Genomic DNA, 17525 nt, shown 5'->3' on the forward strand with positions numbered 1-17525 from the left:
CCTCCCACCTCTCCCCTGGGAGCCTGGCACTTGGAGAAAGTTTCTCTGTAGATGCTAATGTAATTCTGTGGAAACAGGGCAGCCTCTGAACCCGCCACTGAAGTAGGGAAAGGGTTAGTTTTAAGCTTCCTTCCTTAGCACAAACTCTTGGGAACACTGTCTGCTTTATGCTGGCTGAGGTATTAGAATAGCTCAGTGCTTGGTTTGCAAAGATCACTGTCTTTATTTTTGCCGCTCTAATATTAGTACATGGCTGGGGCAGGGAGTTAAGTCCACTGGGCCAGCACCATGGGGGAAGAAGGGCATCCAGACTAAGGAAAGGGTTTAACACCTCATCCCTGTGCTGACTGTGAGAGGAGTATGCTGGTATCACCACAAAAGCAAAAGCATAGGACCTGCTGGTACTGACATGGGTATGGGGAGAACACAGACCACCAGAGCTGCTATGACGCCCTGACTAACCCAAAGAAGCCCTAACTCACTGATTGGCTTTTAAAGATTTGCCACAATCATTTTTTCTTCTTTTTTTACTCCTTGTCAGAGAGGTCTCCCTGGTCCACCAGGCCCCCCAGGTCCACCAGGGCCACCAGGAGTTCCTGGCATTGATGGAATCGATGTAAGTATTTCCTAAGCCCTGCCTAGGGAATAGGTGATGCCTCAAGTTATACCTGCACTGTCCTCTGCATTTGATTCTGAAGGGAACTGGCAGGAGATCCACCCAGGAAGTGGTGGATATTATGTTCTGTAGCAGGCTTGGGGTGTGGCTTTTCTGATTATCTCTGATATTATAGGATATTATAGGATTTTTAAATATAATATAATCATGGTCATATGTTGTGATTAATTGCCTTAAATAGTGTAAGGATTTTATAAATCAAATTGCAAAAGGAATTACGTGGCATCACTTTACTAAAGCACGCTAAGAAGTTGTGGAGTTATTTCTGATAGCAGCCACTATTTATTTTCCCCCATTTCCTGGCAGAACTTTCTGTGATTATTTCTGTTAGACTATAATAGAATTCCTGTGAGTTTAGTATTTTAGTATTTATTTCCTAAAAAAAAAAAAAAAAGAAAAAAAAAAAGTCTCTAAAAAAAGTCTAATACTTTTCCTTTTGTCCCTTGTTAGGGAGAGAGAGGACCTAATGGCCCCCCAGGTCCACCGGTAAGTGCTTTCAGCTACTCTGTGTTTGCCCCTTAAGACGAGAGGTACAAGGTTTTGTTTCTACTTCCCCCTCTGCTATATGCTTACCTCTGCATTTAAATCCCAAAGGGTCCAGATGGGGATGATGGAAAAGCGGGATCCCCGGGCCTGCCTGGAGAGCCAGGAGCTGATGTGAGTATGCTTGACTTTATGGAATTTCTTTAAGAGAAAGTGCTTGGTTTTAGTCTATTTCTGTAAAAACATGACCTTCTCCTGAGGTCTCTGGCTTCCTCACAGCTGCCAGCTGAGTGCCAGCAGCACTAGTCTGGGAGAGGCACTTTGCTCCAAGCTAAAACTTGCTCTCTGGAAGGAACACAGCTCTGTGTCCTCTCTGCTGGAGTGAAACAGAGGAGCACCATTGGGTGCTGCTACCCTGCTAAGGAGAGGACCCCGACCAGGGACGACCTGGGAGCTGAAGCGAGCCGGCTCCCCACGCAGCCGACCGGCAGGGGGAGCTTAAGCTGCCTCTAGCCGTCGTCGCTACGTCCCTATGGGGCGGTTTGCTCCGGGCACCCGAAGGGAACGTTCTGGGTGGTTCTGGTTCTGGGCATGATTTTCTTTCCCTTGCCAGGGTTCATGATAACACAGTCAGGTGAAACAGAACTTTTAAATCTCAAAAGTCAGCTGTTCTCATTCACACTTGCCTGTACACTCATGTTTATTGGTGAGTGAATCTGATACTAAGATGGTATGTTCTGAAATGGTCGTCCTTCTCCCTTTCCAGTAAAAAAAGAAAAAAGCAAAAAGAGAAAAAAAAGAAAAAAAAAAAAAAGACCTTATTGTACTCCCACTGAGCATTCAACTTTTAATTGGGGTTTTAGATTTGTAATTCCTTCTTCCCTTTTTAACTGGTGAGGCGGTTCTGACTTCTTAAATACTTGCTTTTCTTTTACAAACTGTTTCAGTGTCAGGTTTAATAGACTGTGTTAAGATACTGTACAGTAATTGCCTGTAATGATCGTGTAAGCTTTAGAAGGAAAATTAACAGGGAATACATCCCTCTGGGTGAACACTGACTTGTTGGAGGTGAACCAAAAGAGGAAATGATTGGACAAACATAAAAGCAAGGCTGTTCTTATGGTGCTCTGGAAATTCCTACACTGCCTAAGCTGATTAAAATTTTAGAAATGAAAGTAAACAAAGGAACCCCACATGAGTTTGCAGTTATAGTATCATTATGGCTTTTTAATTTTAGCCAGGTAAACAAGTATGGTTCGATGATTAAACTCAAATCCAGCTTGATTGCTTTGTTGGTCTGTTTGTTTGTTTCCTTTTTTGTTCAGAGTGATCAATATAAGCATGTTCTAGTTCATTTAGTGTCCGTATCCTCTTTTCCAAGAGGTGGAAGATTGTGAATTCCTGAGTGCTGGAGTGCACTTCCCAACTATCAGGAAGTTGGGAAGTGACATTTCCTTAATAACCAAATAAGAGGGAACTATGACTGATGATGTGAACTAATGTGATCTTTAGAATCAATCCTTCAGCCATTGCTGACAAAAAGGAAGGGGAAAAACTTCCCTAGTGTGATCTCTGGTACTAGTATTGAACTGCTGCTGCTTTCTTCCTCAGAAATTACTTTGTTGAATTTACAATTCAACAGAAATGATTAGTGAATGTATATAGAATCTGCATAATTATGTTGATTGGCTTCAGTAATACATTCTTCTCAAGGAGACACTGACAATTTATTTTAATTCCTTTTGAAGTGCACATGTGTAGAAAGAGTGGAAAAAAGGCCTCTGTAAAGCTGGTCTTCCTTCTGTTATTTCAGATACCAACTTACTGGTTTGTGAGTCTTGATGCTTCTTTCAGTTTGTAGTTATGAACAATTCAGTTGAAATGGAAAACACAGATGGTTTTTTTTAACTTAAGCTACAAACAAACTCATCAGTCTCATATTGGGACAAAATATGGTCATTTTAATTCATATGTGAAGTTTAATTATAGTTTAACAGAATAATTTGTGAAGGTCATTTATCACAAGCACTGATTATGTGTCTCCAGAAGCTTGTGCTTTAAACTTAAGCAGTGTTTAGAAGTAGATTGGAATTGTATTTCAACTCCATCTGTACACGTAAATTGGCATTTTGATGATAAGGCTACTGGAGTTACTCAGCTCATCTAATAGCTTAATTATTCTATTGTTTAGATTTATTTTTTTCTGTGATTAAGAAAAGTATATGTAACCTGTACATATTATACATTACTCCCAAAGGGGTTAACAGGCCCTGATGGATCACCAGGTGCCACAGGACCAAAAGGACAGAAGGTAAGAACAATATGATACATAGAACGACTTAGGGGTCCTGGCTAACCGAAAATGTAACATGAGCCAGCAGTGTGCGCTTGCAGCCCAGAAGGCCAATGGTATCCTGGGTTCCCTCAGAAGAGAGTTGGCCAGCAGAATGAGGAAGGTGATTGTCCCCTCTGTTTTGCCCTCAGGAGGTCCTATCTGGAGTATCCAAGTCTGGTGCCCCCAGCTGAGAAAAGATGTGGAACTTTTAGAGGTGGTCCAGAGGAGGGCCAAGAAAATGATCAGAGGGTTGGAGCACCTCTTCTTATGAACTGAACTTTTTCAGCCTGAAAAAGAGAAGGCTGCCGGGAAACCTCATGGCAACTTTTCAGTGTTTAAAGGGAGTTTGTAAACATGAGGGAAATTAACTTTATACATGGGTGAATAATGATAGGACAAGGGGGATGATTTTAAACTAAAGGAAGGGAGATTTGTATTAGATGTCAGGGGGAAGCTCTTTACTGAGAGAGTAACAGCACAGTGAGATGCTGGAAAAGGTTGCCCATAGAAACTGTGGGTGCCCCAACCCTCCAGGTGTTCCAGGCTGGATGGATGGGGCCCTGTGCAATGTGATCTAGTACTTGATCTAGCTGTTAGCAACACTGCCTGTGGCAGGGGGGTTGGAACTCAGTGATCCTTGAGGTCCCTTCCAATCCAAGCTGTTCTGTGATGTGATTCTATGATAGTTATTTTAGTAGGATTTTTGGTTGTCTGTATGCAACTAATGAGATGATGTAGCTTTTCTACATATATATGTATATATTTAATGCTATAAGAATGCAGTCTTATAGGGCCCTTTCCTGCATTCCAAAGGAGCTCCCATTCTCTCAGCTAGCTGTAATGAATGGTGATGTTACACTGATGGCATTAAGATTGTGCATCTTCAGTAGTGATGAAGCTCTTTCCCTTCTATTTGATTGTAATAATTTCATAATCCTACACAGTGGGAACAAGAGCACAGAAACCTGACTTCATCAGCAATCAGACAAATGAAGTATACATCAGAAATCATAGTAACTAGTATTTTTGAATAGTTTTTCTGGAGAAAAAAGACCCAAGGTCTTATTTTGCAGAATTTGTCACTGAATTATACCCAGAAAAAGATTAGAGCATCTTCCTGTGTTCTGTATAGAAAACTTTGCTCTAATTTCTCTTAAAATACTCAATTTTTGTTATCTTCTGAAGGGTGAGCCAGGACCTCCAGGTGCTCGTGGACTTCCGGTGAGTCTTACATCTTAAATCTTAAAAGCCAAAAACTATTTCTGAGGTTTTTGGCTTGATCTGAGTGAGTTCATTTACCAGAAACAAAGAAATGAATCTGCATACTAGTTGAATGATTGTGTGTTTAGATGTAATTATGCCCTCTTTGAATACACTCAGTGTCCTTTTGTAAGTAAAGTCTGGCTATCCAAAGACCCCATTTCTCACAAGAATAGACTGTTCTGCATTGTTAAAATGCTAGTTGCAAACAAAGTCAGAAGTCTTAGCTGCAACATTCATTACTTATATATTATTATCAGTGCTTTCCAAGCTTATCCAGTGGTTAGAAATGAAATAAAAAATATTAAGAATCTGAAGGTTTAATGATAGTGTTTGCATTTCTGCTTCCATCGCGTTTTGTTTCTGGCAATCTCAGTTGCCTTTTACTCTCCCTTTCTTCTTTTCCTGCTTCATTGTTTAATTTTAACATATTCTTCTCATCTCTTCTGCTGATAATTTCTCGAATGACAGATTTACGAACTAAGTAGAATACTTATGATCAATTCATAGTTTGCCACCAAATATACTAATACCTCTAATGTGCTCCTTGCCAAGAGACCTTGGGGGTGTGCTAGGTTCAGTGCATGTATTACACCACTTGGTTCACTCTCTTAAGTTCCCTCTGACTTTTCTAATAGTTGATGTTTTACTTTTGTTTTACAGATACAACATACTGGTAGGACTGTGAATATTTAGTGATATGAAAATAAAAAACATTGTAAAGTCTATAAAAACACAACTTGCACTGATTGCACATACCAGCCTGTTGATTCTGCAGTGGGTGACAGTAATGTGGATGTACTTTGCAGATCTGTGGGGTGTTTTCGACTAGACAGTTACAGACTGGAGATTACTGCCTAAACCCATGCATTCCATGTGCCCCATGAAGTGTGTTCCTTTAAAGCTGGTGGCAGATATCTGTGGAACCAGGCTGTGTGAATGTAAAGGGGCTTCCAATTTAGGCACAGGCAGAGGCATGAATGAAAGCAGCTGTGAGAGGTCTCTGGTTGCTGTGTGACTTACTGGCTGGAGCTTTCAACTCCCTGACTGGCTCTGCTTGTACAAAGTTCATGGCTTGAAGTAGCAGGGCAAGGGGAGACATGGATTGCTGGGGGCAGCACTGGGCCCCTGCTTTTCCTAGCTAGGTGGGTAAGGAGATAGAATGACACGGACAGTGTGGGAGCAAGTGGCTTAATGTTCAGTAATAGCAAAGGAATTGTGTATATTAGGCAAGATGAAAAAGTTTATTTTCTGATGTGTGTTAAATGGATAAAATGAAATTACTCTTAAATACTTGGAATTTTCCTCGTGTTACATTAGTATTTCCCAAGACAACATCACAGACACAAATCCAGTTTGGTATTTATGGACTTTTAAGTGCCACTCAGCCCAAGTGCTTCATTCTATCAAATCTACTGAAGCAAGTCTATGATTTTATGTGCCAGTGTTACATACACATTATTGACAACATTCTCCTTAAATAGTCAAATTTCTTTAATAATCCAATACTTAGAGATCTGTTTTTGTAGAGGAAAATCATTTTCCAAATAGGCAGAAACACATTTGTTTGTTGGATACTTCTCATTAAAATGACTCAGAGCAATATTTACAGAAAATGTAAGCATGAGAAGTTCTTTCTAACTACCAAAAAGTACCTCTTGAATGGATTTTGACCTTGGGGAAGTAGACACATACACACACACACACACACACACACACAAAAAAAAAAGATATTTTTCTTCCTTATTATCAATTTAAATGCCCTGTTAGTAGGATATGATTATATCAATAATGTGTCTATCTTGCAGTTTGACAATTAGCTAGGCCCAAAGGCTTTGACTTCTTTATTCTTTTGTTGATGTATATGTTTATAAATATGTGCACAGACATGCAAGTGTGCCAGTGTGTTGGGGTGCTAGGTTGTTTTTGCAAGGATTTATGAGTGCATACAGTAGTTCTGAGTAGATGGAGTGTTCTAGAATAGCTGAGTTAGGTCTGTAGGTTAAGAGTTAGTGGGCGGGAGGTTTAGGTAGGTGTGTGTATAGGTTGTCTCACGTGCATTGGGTTTTATGTAGCGGGTGTATGTGTCTGCGCGGGATTTAGGATGGTATATAAGGTGTGTGACGCAGCAATAAATTGAGAGAAGACATGATGGCATCCATGTTTGTGTCTCTCTGCCCCGGACAGTTGAGGTCCTGGGATAAGTCGGGTTAATTGGCAAATACGTCACAGTGCAAGGAAGCTTAGTCAGTAATTTAGTTTTAATTCAGACACTGGTTAAAGAAGTTTTCAAAATCATTCTGCAGAATCAAGCATCGGTGTTTTCATGCTTTTTAATGCCAACTATTTTTTTTTCTTGGCAAACAGCTCAAAAAGTTGTGAAAGCCTCTACACATTTCTGACTTTTATTCATATTTCACAGGGCAAGGGACTTCTTGGACCACCTGTAAGTATCATCTCTGCAATTCATAAATATACTCTTCAATTTTTTAAAAATCTATTAGATATGTTTATTATTCAGTTTAAATAGAGTAATACAAAGAAAAAAGGGGCTGGGTTATTTCTGATGCTCTATGTCTACTTCATATACTTTCTTCATCTATGAATGTCATTGGGCAAGAATAATGTTGTCTGAAGGGATAATGTGTAGTTTGAGGAAATGCTATGTTCACTCTCCTCAAATGCTTGTTGTATAGGTGTTGTATGATCTAGAATTACTATTTAACTTGGTTGTTACAGGGTCCAGCTGGTGCTGCAGGACTTCCCGGTGAAGTGGGCCGTGCTGGCCCTCCTGTAAGTACTGCTGTGTTTGGTAAATCTTTGAATTTTATTCCTTCTGTAGTGAATTCATATATTACTTCTGTTTTTTGGCACGGATATGTAACTATTTGTTATCATTTCAACTATGAGTTAATTTTATTTATTTATTTATTTATTTATTTATTTATTTATTTAGGGAGATCCAGGGAAAAGGGGGCCACCAGGACCACCAGGACCACCAGGCCCTCGAGTAAGTGACTGTATATAATATGTGCTAACATCTGAGTTATATACTATTACAGTTGCTAGAACAAGAGTTCAACTGAAGTTCCGCAGCACAATAACAGCTTAAGGATTTCAGAAAGCTATATTAAATTGTATGTTGTTGTGTTCAAAGCCTGCAATACAACTCATGTAATGATATCAACTTGTTCGCTTCCATTTAGAAAGCGTATCTCTAGTCCTTCTACTTATGAAAAATATTTGGAGATGCAAACACTGTAATTTCTGTGATGACACATTTCCATTTCTACAAATGGTCTTAAACTGTAGCTTTTGCAAGTTTTATAATTCCCTGTGTATTATAGTATGCATACTCTTTGTTGGACTCCAGCAGTAGTAGTTCATCAGTAGAGGCAGACTGTTCTCTTCTAGAAAAGAATTATTTGGCTACAGAGCTTGAGTAATGTATGCTTACAGGTGCTCCTTATTTTTTTATCTGTTGCCTGCTATTTTCAAGAGATATAAGAAAACTACACCAGTTTTACCTCTCTAGGAGAATGGTTGTCCTCTGTGAGCTACTTGGGAAAGAGGATGTTTGTTATGCCTTTTTGTTGTGGCTAGTTACCTGCCCAGGGAGAATCTGGCAGGCACAATTGGAAGATGCAGGCTGTGAAATGCAAACTTGAAGAAAAGTGTTTATGTCACACTAATACATCTTTCTAAGCTACACTGTTTCTGTGCTGATCAGACTCTAAATCCATAGGCTTTATCTAGACCTTGTTTCTTGTCTTCATGAAAGTTACCTGAGTGTTGCATGAGGCGTTTAAAAAAAAAACACCACACAATACAAAAACAACAAAACCAGTGAGTGATGATGTGGAGAGCAGTATTTAGGAAACATAAAAAGACAGTTAGAAAGGAACCCTCTGCAATGGTGAACACTTCTATTCACTGACAGTTTTGTCACCTAGGTTCCAATCCTCAATCCAGTTATTGATCCCTACCATACCTTCAATTTTTATTTTCATTTTTAAAGTCCTTTTGTATTAAGAACTCCCCTACTCATTTCTGAAATGGTCTTTCATTCCACTGGGCTTTGGAGAATCCAGCAGCTGCTGTGATATTTCATGTGTCACATTTCTCCCTGTTCTGTCTCATAAGTTTCCCATGAACTTCCATCAGTTATTTGATTCAGTCCAAGAAATGGGCTTCTTCCCCCCCCCAGCTGAATCCATCTGGTTGTGCAGAGGTCTCTAGTTTACTGCAGTTCCAGAAACTGACAGGCATGTCACTCAACTATCACTACTTGTATTGTGGGAAGGTTATTTTCTTGGAAAATATATGATTTTTCTTTCTTCTTTTCTTTTCTTGAATGTTAGTAAGCTTGAAAATTAAAGGCATCCCGACCACAGAAACTGTTTTGGATTCTTTTTGAAATTTACAGAGTTTGTAACTTAACCTTGCAGTATTTGCCTAAATGCTGAAACTCAAACTTTGGCTTTCATTATGTAAAAATTTTAGGAATACTCTACCATGGATATAAAAAAATCTCTGGTACAAACTACCACCAGATTGATTGCAGATATATTAGTAAATCAAAAGCTTTTTCTTCAGAAAAGATGTTAAAAATTAAAGAATGGGATTATGTGGGACTTGGAGTCTTGCAGTAATATCCTATGGTTTAGGTTGTCTTCATATCAGAGGTCCTTTGGTTAATTATACTTCTGATTCCAGCTTCATATAGTGGTATTTTCCACTATATGCCTAACGGGTCAGGTCTGCTTAATTTTCTTTTACTAATTTTGATTAATTTCATTTAATTTAGGGAACAATTGGTCTGCAAGATGGTGACCCATTGGTAAGTTTTGTCCACAATTTTATTTATTTATTTTTTTAACCATTTAATGACAACCTTATCCAAGCTATGTGCTGACAAAGTGAATGTTTTTCCAGTGTCCCAATGCTTGTCCACCTGGACGCCCAGGACATGCTGGCCTAATGGGAATGAAGGTAAGAGGGATGTGTACAAATATTCCTTACAGAGATACCATTTCAAAACACCAGGGAGAATACACTCTGGCTTCAAAGAAGGGCAGTTTGCTAATGTAAAAAACATTGTGGCAGAGTGAAGGTTTTCTGAATATTTAATACCATAATAGTCTCTTGTCAAAATCTCTTACTGATGCTCTGAATTTTGGAATAAAATTTGTATGTCTTAAATGTCCTGAAGAGATTAGAGTACGTGAGAAATTATTTCATTCACTTTCCTGAGCACTTGAAGTCTGACTCCAGTCTATAAACTTTTGTCTTTTTTCCTGCTGTATTTATTTATTTATTTTGTCTTGATGTGTAACTTTATCAAACAAATTGAATTAAACCCTTTGATTCTTATTCTAAGACATTTAATGTATTCTTTACTGGTTTCTGAAAAGACTGGTGACTCAAGGAAATTGTTATGTGGTAACCTAAGAAGAAATGCCTAATCTGTTGAGAAATACAGTCCTGTTCAATGTGGGAATTGATGTTCTTGAGGATGGTACTTAATATGTAGTATTAAATGGATAGGTGTGGAAGTTTTGGTGAATGAGGATTTGCAGATGAAGCAGTAGAATTGTATGGAGGAGTCTGTATCTGTTTTATATAACTCTGTATTTTAATGTGAATAGCCTCGAAATACTCCTTTTTGTTTCTACATTTATTTTAGGGACAGAAAGGCTCAAAAGGAGAATCTGGTGAACCAGGAAAACAAGGTTATAAGGTAAAAAATGAAAAGATAAATACAAGGGAATACTACTACTGTCTTTAACGATCTAACTGTAGTTTAGCCTATTCTTCAAAAACAAGCATTGGATTTCATTAGAACTACCAAAGGTTTTTATGAGAATGTATGAGGAGATACTACTTATCATAATACTAAAATATTAAAAGACACATCTCTATTCTTCATTCTCTGAACTTTGTATTTACTAGAATGCAGAAATCAGTGATGCTATGTATGCTGTTATTGCTTTTTTATTTTGATCATTCAAATTTAATTATTATAGAACTTCTAGTCAAATTATTAAAACTTCCAAGCACCTAAATGCACAAGAATTCTGTTGGCTTACTGTGTAAATTGCTCTGTGGCACAGCTGAGTCATAACAGGAAGAATGACAAGGAAGAATATATTTGAGAGGACAAGTGTAAGATCAGAGGTAAAGACAAATTATTTCTATAATAAAGAGGCCAATTCTGATTCAGCTTGAAGACTGAAATGTGAACTTTCTAGTGGTGTTTAACCTTGTTTGATTTTGGAAAGATTATATCAAAGTTTGGGAAATTTTACATCTCCTTGGTTCATGCTTCAATACTGGTTGAAAAATATAAAATGGAAAAAATCCTTTCTTGAAACAGCGGTGGCAACAAAAAGCCAAACGAAAGAGCATCCAACCCCACTCTGTTCATAACTATATTGAAAAAAAAATAGTTTCGCTGATCTTTTTTTCCCCTGGGTGTTGAACAGTGGCCTTATGCTTCAAAGTCATTTCATGAAAATTGAACTAGTAGTAAATACTCATTTGCTAGTGTGCACCATTACTGCATGAGAGAGATTATCATGTAAGCAAACTGGAGCTTCACCAGCTGGTGAATGTTTTTACCATTTCAGTTTTCAAAAAATTCTGAAACACAGTGTGGTATTGACAGGCAGATCTAATGGCATATCCAATCCTTTCACATTTATAGGTATGCTTTCATTATACATTTTATCTAGAAGAACAAAAAAGTCTTAAGGCATTAACACTGAAACGGGAAAAAAAGAAAGAGCTCAAGAGTACAATATTATTTTACTTTATCTTTGAGTGTCTTTGGAATTATTTTTTTTTGGATAATAGTAAAATGATGAACTTCAAATAGGACATGGTGACAGAAAACATTAAGTAGTAGATGAACCTTCTGTGTTGAGAGAACAATATCCAAGGTATCAATAATCAACCATGTATTCATTTTGCTTTCCCAGGGTGAAGAAGGAGATCAAGGACCCATCGGTGAAGTTGGAGCTCAAGGCCCTCCAGTAAAGTATTTCCTTTTTGAATAGTGTTATGCATTTGGTTTATTATGTTATATCTATTCTTATTGTAAGAGAATGGATATTACAGAAATTCCATTCATCTTTCTTTTTGTCCTGTCATACTGCTTATGAGTGACAGTAGAATTAGTTAAGTTCATCCAACATTGTTGCATACTTATTTTAAAAAGCACACCACATCTTGAATTTTCTAGTGCTTGAACTGCACAAATAAAACTTTTCCCTTGTTTTCCTTTCCATAATTTTAGTGATGCTTACTTCAGCCTTGAAAAGCTAGTATATATGTTTAACTGTGAAGCTCGGACTTTGCTAAGACTTGGGGAAGAATTGTCTGCCACAGAAGAACAGATATTTTCAATTGAATTTGTATAGTTTACTTTCTAATGGATTCTTATACTTTCTTCTTAGGCACGAAATTATTCATTTAATTCCACTGGTGTCCAGATATGACAGTATTCAGGAATTTACTTTGATGCAAATGACATCCAAATCCTAGATTATGGAATTCTTTGTAAGCACATGGCAACAGAAAATTGTATTAGGAATAGAGAAGGATGAATAATCCTTCTTATATTTGCATCCAAAAAAACATCCCTTGGGCTCTGACCCAGAGAAAGCAGTTGCCTAAGATGCTGCTTCTGCTTTCTGAAGGGCCTGTGTGGTCACAAGCCACTTTGGTAAGGTTCTTATCACTGTGGGGGAAAAAAACACAAAACACATTGAGATCAGAAAACAGTCTGGAACTGATTTGGCTTTCATTTCACTTCACTATTTCACCAGCTGATGACTTCACCAAACAAATTTAAAAAAAAAATTGTTCCTTCTTAAAATATGGGATTTGTAATATATTGAAAATGGTGTCAGATAGGTAATGTATGGAAGAGTGTATGGTCACGCTGTATATTCCCCCCCCCCCCCCCCCCCCCCAAGCATTTTTTCTTAAACTAAAGAATAAAAGAATTAGGAATCTGTTCTCTGCAGCAGCACCTAAAATATACCACATCTACATAATGCCTGGATGAGAAGTCTTAGATAAGATATTCCAGTCTGGGAGAGATGTTAGTTTTGATAGAAAACTGTGGATACTGCAGTGTGTGCCTACTTCCACCTCTGGTCTTGAAACAGGTTTTAGACAGTTGACCTCTCTCTTGTTGGGCTGCAGTAAGTTCTGTTGCAGTATCATGCTTTATCTCATATTTCAGACTGACCAAACTTCAATTATTATTAACTTCTAACTTTATTAAGAGCAAGTAAAATGACTCCCTATCTAGTCTGTTCAAGGAGTAGGTTTGCTTATGCTTGACTTAAGTGAATATAGTTTTCTTGTCAGCACAGTTATAGTGCATTCTTCCTTTTGAAAGACATGCGTGTTATGGCTGATGGTGTGGTCTCCATGCAGAAGGAGAGGTCATGTAGTTTCTCTTGAGAAGAGGAATAAGTTGAAAACAGCTATCCCAACTGACTTTTTTTTGATGGAAACTAGTAATAATTATGATGCATTCTGTGGCACTAGAATGTCTGTGAAGTCCAGTGTCTCAGATGGAGGCATATTAACTGAGCACTTGTTCTTAAAAAATCTTGCCCAGTTCTTTTCTATTAAGCCTAAATTCTTTTCTATAAAGCTATAAAGCTTTTGCTTGCATCAGTCCTGTATCACACTTCAGTCAACATAAGTTCTTTTTAAAACTGGGCCTTCATGTATTGCCTCTTGCACAGACTGCACAACTGTGGTAGTTTCAGTCCTTAAAGCATATCTGTGATTGTAGCATTCAGCTAAGTCTCAGTGAGAAGTCAAATTACTATATAAATTTAATATTCAAATATAGTCTTTCTTTTATGCTTAGTAGCAAAATGTAAAGTTTGTGGAACTGTAAGGATACTTCTGTCTGAAAACTAGAGTGGTCATGATGAAAAGATTTAATAGTGATTTGAGCATATGTTTCATTTTCAGGGCATTCTAGGTGTCAGAGGTATAACTGGAATAACAGGACCTAAAGGTAACAAAGTGAGTATAAACCTTTCTTTTCATAAAATGAACTGGATACAAAAGAAATATTCATGAATATTTTCAACCTTACTTAAATTTGTCTTTTTTTTTTTTTTTTTTCCTGCATTTTCTTTCCTATATCAGCTGTATTTCCATAGCTTCTATAGGAAGAAAGATGATGTGATCTTTTTGATTAAGTGCACATACTTTTTCTGCTGTTTATTAAACCATTTTGAACTGTTAATCCAAAACTGTCTGTTACATTTCTCCTGTTATCATCTTGCTAAATCAATATGATCAAAAAGCTGGGAAGGAAAAGTGTATTGCAATCATGCCATGTCTCTTCCTTCAGAACTAAAGTGATGGAAACCTAATTCTGTGACCTTTTATTTTCAGAAACAACAACAGATTTGTCCTGATTATGACTTCTCATGCACGATCCTTTCTAAACTCTGATATTTTCTGAACTATCACTATCTGTACTTTTCTGGCTTTTCAGTGTGTCCTCTGAGTCTTTAAAGTTACTTGCTTACTTTTTTGAGCTGTCTTGCCTACCTGAAGTACTTACTATGTTTGCCAAAGGAATTTATTATTTTCCATAAACCCTTCTGAAAACTATTTTGTTCTCAATTAAAAATTGTAGGGAAGCAATTATATTGTTTGCTTGAAACAATAGAGATAAGAATCTGTAGTGCACTTAAAAAGTTCTGCAATTTTGATTATCATCTTCTATTATCTGATGATAGAATTAGTATTGTTAAGGACAACAGAGGTATTTTCTGAAGCTTTTAGTCTCTCAGAGCTTCACTGTATTGTCTGATGTTATTGTCTTGTTTTGTAGGGAGCTCGTGGCCTTGATGGTGATCCTGGTCCCCAAGGTCTTCCTGGTGCACCTGTAAGTAGAACATCTGTTAGCCAGATGCTACCCAGTCAGGTAGTAAGTCTGTCTGTATATCAGATAAGCCTCTGATTGACCCAATTCAGATGATGAATAAATGACATAATGGTGACATCAAGTCCAGAATCACTTACTGTCCAAAAAATTGCTGTGCAGTTGAACACTTAATCTTTTCAGTATTGTCACCTTGTTGTTTTGAGTGCTACTATGTGATATGTGTGTTAGGGGGACTTGAAATTTTCTTTTCTGGAAAATATTCACTTATTAGAACAAAACCTGTACAAAGCAGTTTGGCTGCTTCTCTCCAAATTAGCTAGAATTCACACTTGGATTGGTCAGTAACTGAATGTGTTAGAGAAGCGAGTACTGCACACAGTGCTTAGATGTTTCTGGATTTCTAGAGAATGGCTTCAGCTGAGTTGTTAAAATATGCCTGTGAGATGTGGTTTTAAGAAACTGCATTTTTTTTAGTGTAGCATGAGCTTAAGATGCTGGCTTTAATTGAAAAATGCTCCTTCTATTTTTCTGTTTGTATTACTGGGAAGAATATTTGGGAGATAATAGGTATCATAATTACTGTTATTACTATAATTATCAATGTATGTCTATCAGTATTTTGAGCAACAGATTTTTCAGGCTGCCCATATTAATTGACAATTAAAGAGAATCCTTTGTGTAATGTGGTACAAAATGAAATCCCCATAACATGAAGTCAAGGTCTGGTTTGTCCTTCATAGTCCGCCATACAACTATATGCTCTTATGTGTGGTAAGAACCAGCAGTGCTTTCTGCAGTTTTAGGAAACAAGATAATGCTAATTCTCTGTGCATGTTTTGTGTACTGTACAGTGCAAGTCCTCGGTGCTACAAATAATGTAGGTTGTCTGAAAATTCTATTTGTCCTCATGTGAGACAGTTTCAGGATCCTCCTGTGAAAATACTGCAGAGCGGCTTGGCAGACAGTGCCCTTGTCCCCTTAGCTGCTGAGGTTCCTGGTGGCTGTTATATGCACTATGCTATGTCAGTCTGCATGGTGAAAAGCAGAAGGCGAGCGTGGATTCAGTTTTTCTTAAACAGTCACACATGCATAAAAGACACTGTAGGTAAATCCTATTAAAAGAATGAGGGATCTCTGTATACAGATTCTAAAGCCCAGCTAAACTCTGAAATTGGGTAGCCACAGGACTAAAGAGACCACAGAAAGATTTCATTCACTAGAATGAATTAGACTGTTGGTTTTAGTTGATGAATACAAGTAATTTTACATTGATTCATTGCTTATTTTATTTATTTATTTATTTATTTATTTATTTAATTTAGGGGGATCAAGGACAGAGAGGTCCACTGGGAGAAGAGGGTCCAAAGGGAGAAAGAGTAAGTACAAATTTCAAATGATATTGACTGGCAGATATTGAGTGTGTCAATCATACTTTACATTTATAAGATGTATGTAGCCAAACTTGCATATATGAATAAGTATTGGTTAATATTCTTTGCACCTATCATTTCATTTATTTTTATTCTTCAAAACTATTGTTCTTAGGGTCCTCAAGGGACAAGAGGAATAAATGGTCTCCCTGGACCTAAAGGAGAGTCTGTATGTATATTTCATTATTTTTATTGTATTACACACATTTATATAGCAAAGTAGTTGAGTGCAACATCTCCAACAATATGATTATTTTGGTTTTCAAGGGCTTGCCAGGAGTTGATGGCCGGGAAGGTATCCCTGGAATGCCCGGAGCAAAGGTAGGGAGGTACATAAATTAAAGCTGGCATGCTTTTAATTTATGTAGGTTTGGTACTGCTCTAAATTTGTTCAGCTCTATGGCTTTTTATTGTGCCACTGCCCATGACTTTATGCACATAAGGTTATTAAATAAAAGTTCTCATCCTCCAGTTCAAAATGTTTTTCAGCTCTGTGTTCCAGAAGAAAAGTATTCCTTTAGCTTTGATTTGCATGTATTACAAGTTAAAATGTTTTTCAGGGTGAACCAGGAAAACCTGGTGCTCCTGGTGATACAGGACCTCAGGGATTGCCAGTAAGTGTCTGCTGTTTTTCTTTTGGAAGTTAGATGCTACTGAAACCACAGAAAAGCTGACTTTTGCACTCCTGCTGGAGTAACTTGAATGAAAACCTGAGCAACTGATGAACGAAGAGTAAATCTAGTGCAAGGATAAATTCTGCTTTGTGTATCCAAAATTGCTCTACACAAAAATTTTAATCTCCTTGTGTTACTGTAGTGAAGAACTGTGTACAAAAATTTGTGGCCAGTGTGCAGTTCTCCTGTGGTTTCTTTTATCTGAGTTCTTTTTGATATTTTTATATGATCTCACAATTAGAGCTGGTTGAGAATTAGGATTGCTCAGGTTGGAAAAGACCTTCAAGATCACAGAGTCCAACCACAACCTAACCATACTACCCTAGCTCTAACAACCCATCACTAAATCATGTCCCTAAGCACCACATCCAAATTGTTTTCAAACACTTCCAGGGATGGTGACTCAACCACCTCCCTGGGGAGCCTATTCCAGTGCTTATCAGTCCTTTCTGTAAGGAAGTGTTTCCTGATATCCAACCTAAACTTACACTGGTGCGGCTTGAGGACATTTTCCCTCATCCTGTCACCTGTCACCAGTGAGAAGAGGCCAGCCCCTCTCTCACTGTAAGCACCTTTCAGGTACTTGAAGAGACCAATAAAGTCTCCCCTCTGCCCCTCTTCTTCCCCAGACTAAACAGCCACTCCTTGTAGGGCATGTTCTCCAGGTACTACACAGGCCTTGTTGCCCTTCTTTGGACAACCTTTTCAGGTGCACACAACTTTTCAGAGTGAGCTG

At 37.8% G+C, this 17525-nt stretch overlaps 1 protein-coding gene across 2 annotated transcripts in view; it reads left to right on the forward strand.

Moving 5' to 3' along the window:
- The window catches only part of COL9A1 (collagen type IX alpha 1 chain), a 60449-nt gene that overhangs the window by 17376 nt on the left and 25548 nt on the right, over positions 1-17525 (forward strand). For both annotated transcript variants that reach the window (XM_015859124.1, XM_015859125.2), the window contains 18 exons: positions 542-616; positions 1127-1162; positions 1271-1333; positions 3417-3470; positions 4680-4715; positions 7177-7200; positions 7494-7547; positions 7711-7764; positions 9562-9594; positions 9690-9746; positions 10441-10494; positions 11735-11788; positions 13755-13808; positions 14632-14685; positions 16008-16061; positions 16231-16284; positions 16383-16436; positions 16676-16729. In XM_015859124.1, the coding sequence (XP_015714610.1) occupies positions 542-616; positions 1127-1162; positions 1271-1333; positions 3417-3470; positions 4680-4715; positions 7177-7200; positions 7494-7547; positions 7711-7764; positions 9562-9594; positions 9690-9746; positions 10441-10494; positions 11735-11788; positions 13755-13808; positions 14632-14685; positions 16008-16061; positions 16231-16284; positions 16383-16436; positions 16676-16729 (918 nt within the window). The remainder of the gene's footprint in view (positions 1-541; positions 617-1126; positions 1163-1270; positions 1334-3416; positions 3471-4679; positions 4716-7176; positions 7201-7493; positions 7548-7710; positions 7765-9561; positions 9595-9689; positions 9747-10440; positions 10495-11734; positions 11789-13754; positions 13809-14631; positions 14686-16007; positions 16062-16230; positions 16285-16382; positions 16437-16675; positions 16730-17525) is intronic.

This window comes from Coturnix japonica, chromosome 3 (assembly GCF_001577835.2).
Source record: "Coturnix japonica isolate 7356 chromosome 3, Coturnix japonica 2.1, whole genome shotgun sequence".
Taxonomy (NCBI): Eukaryota; Metazoa; Chordata; class Aves; order Galliformes; family Phasianidae; genus Coturnix; species Coturnix japonica.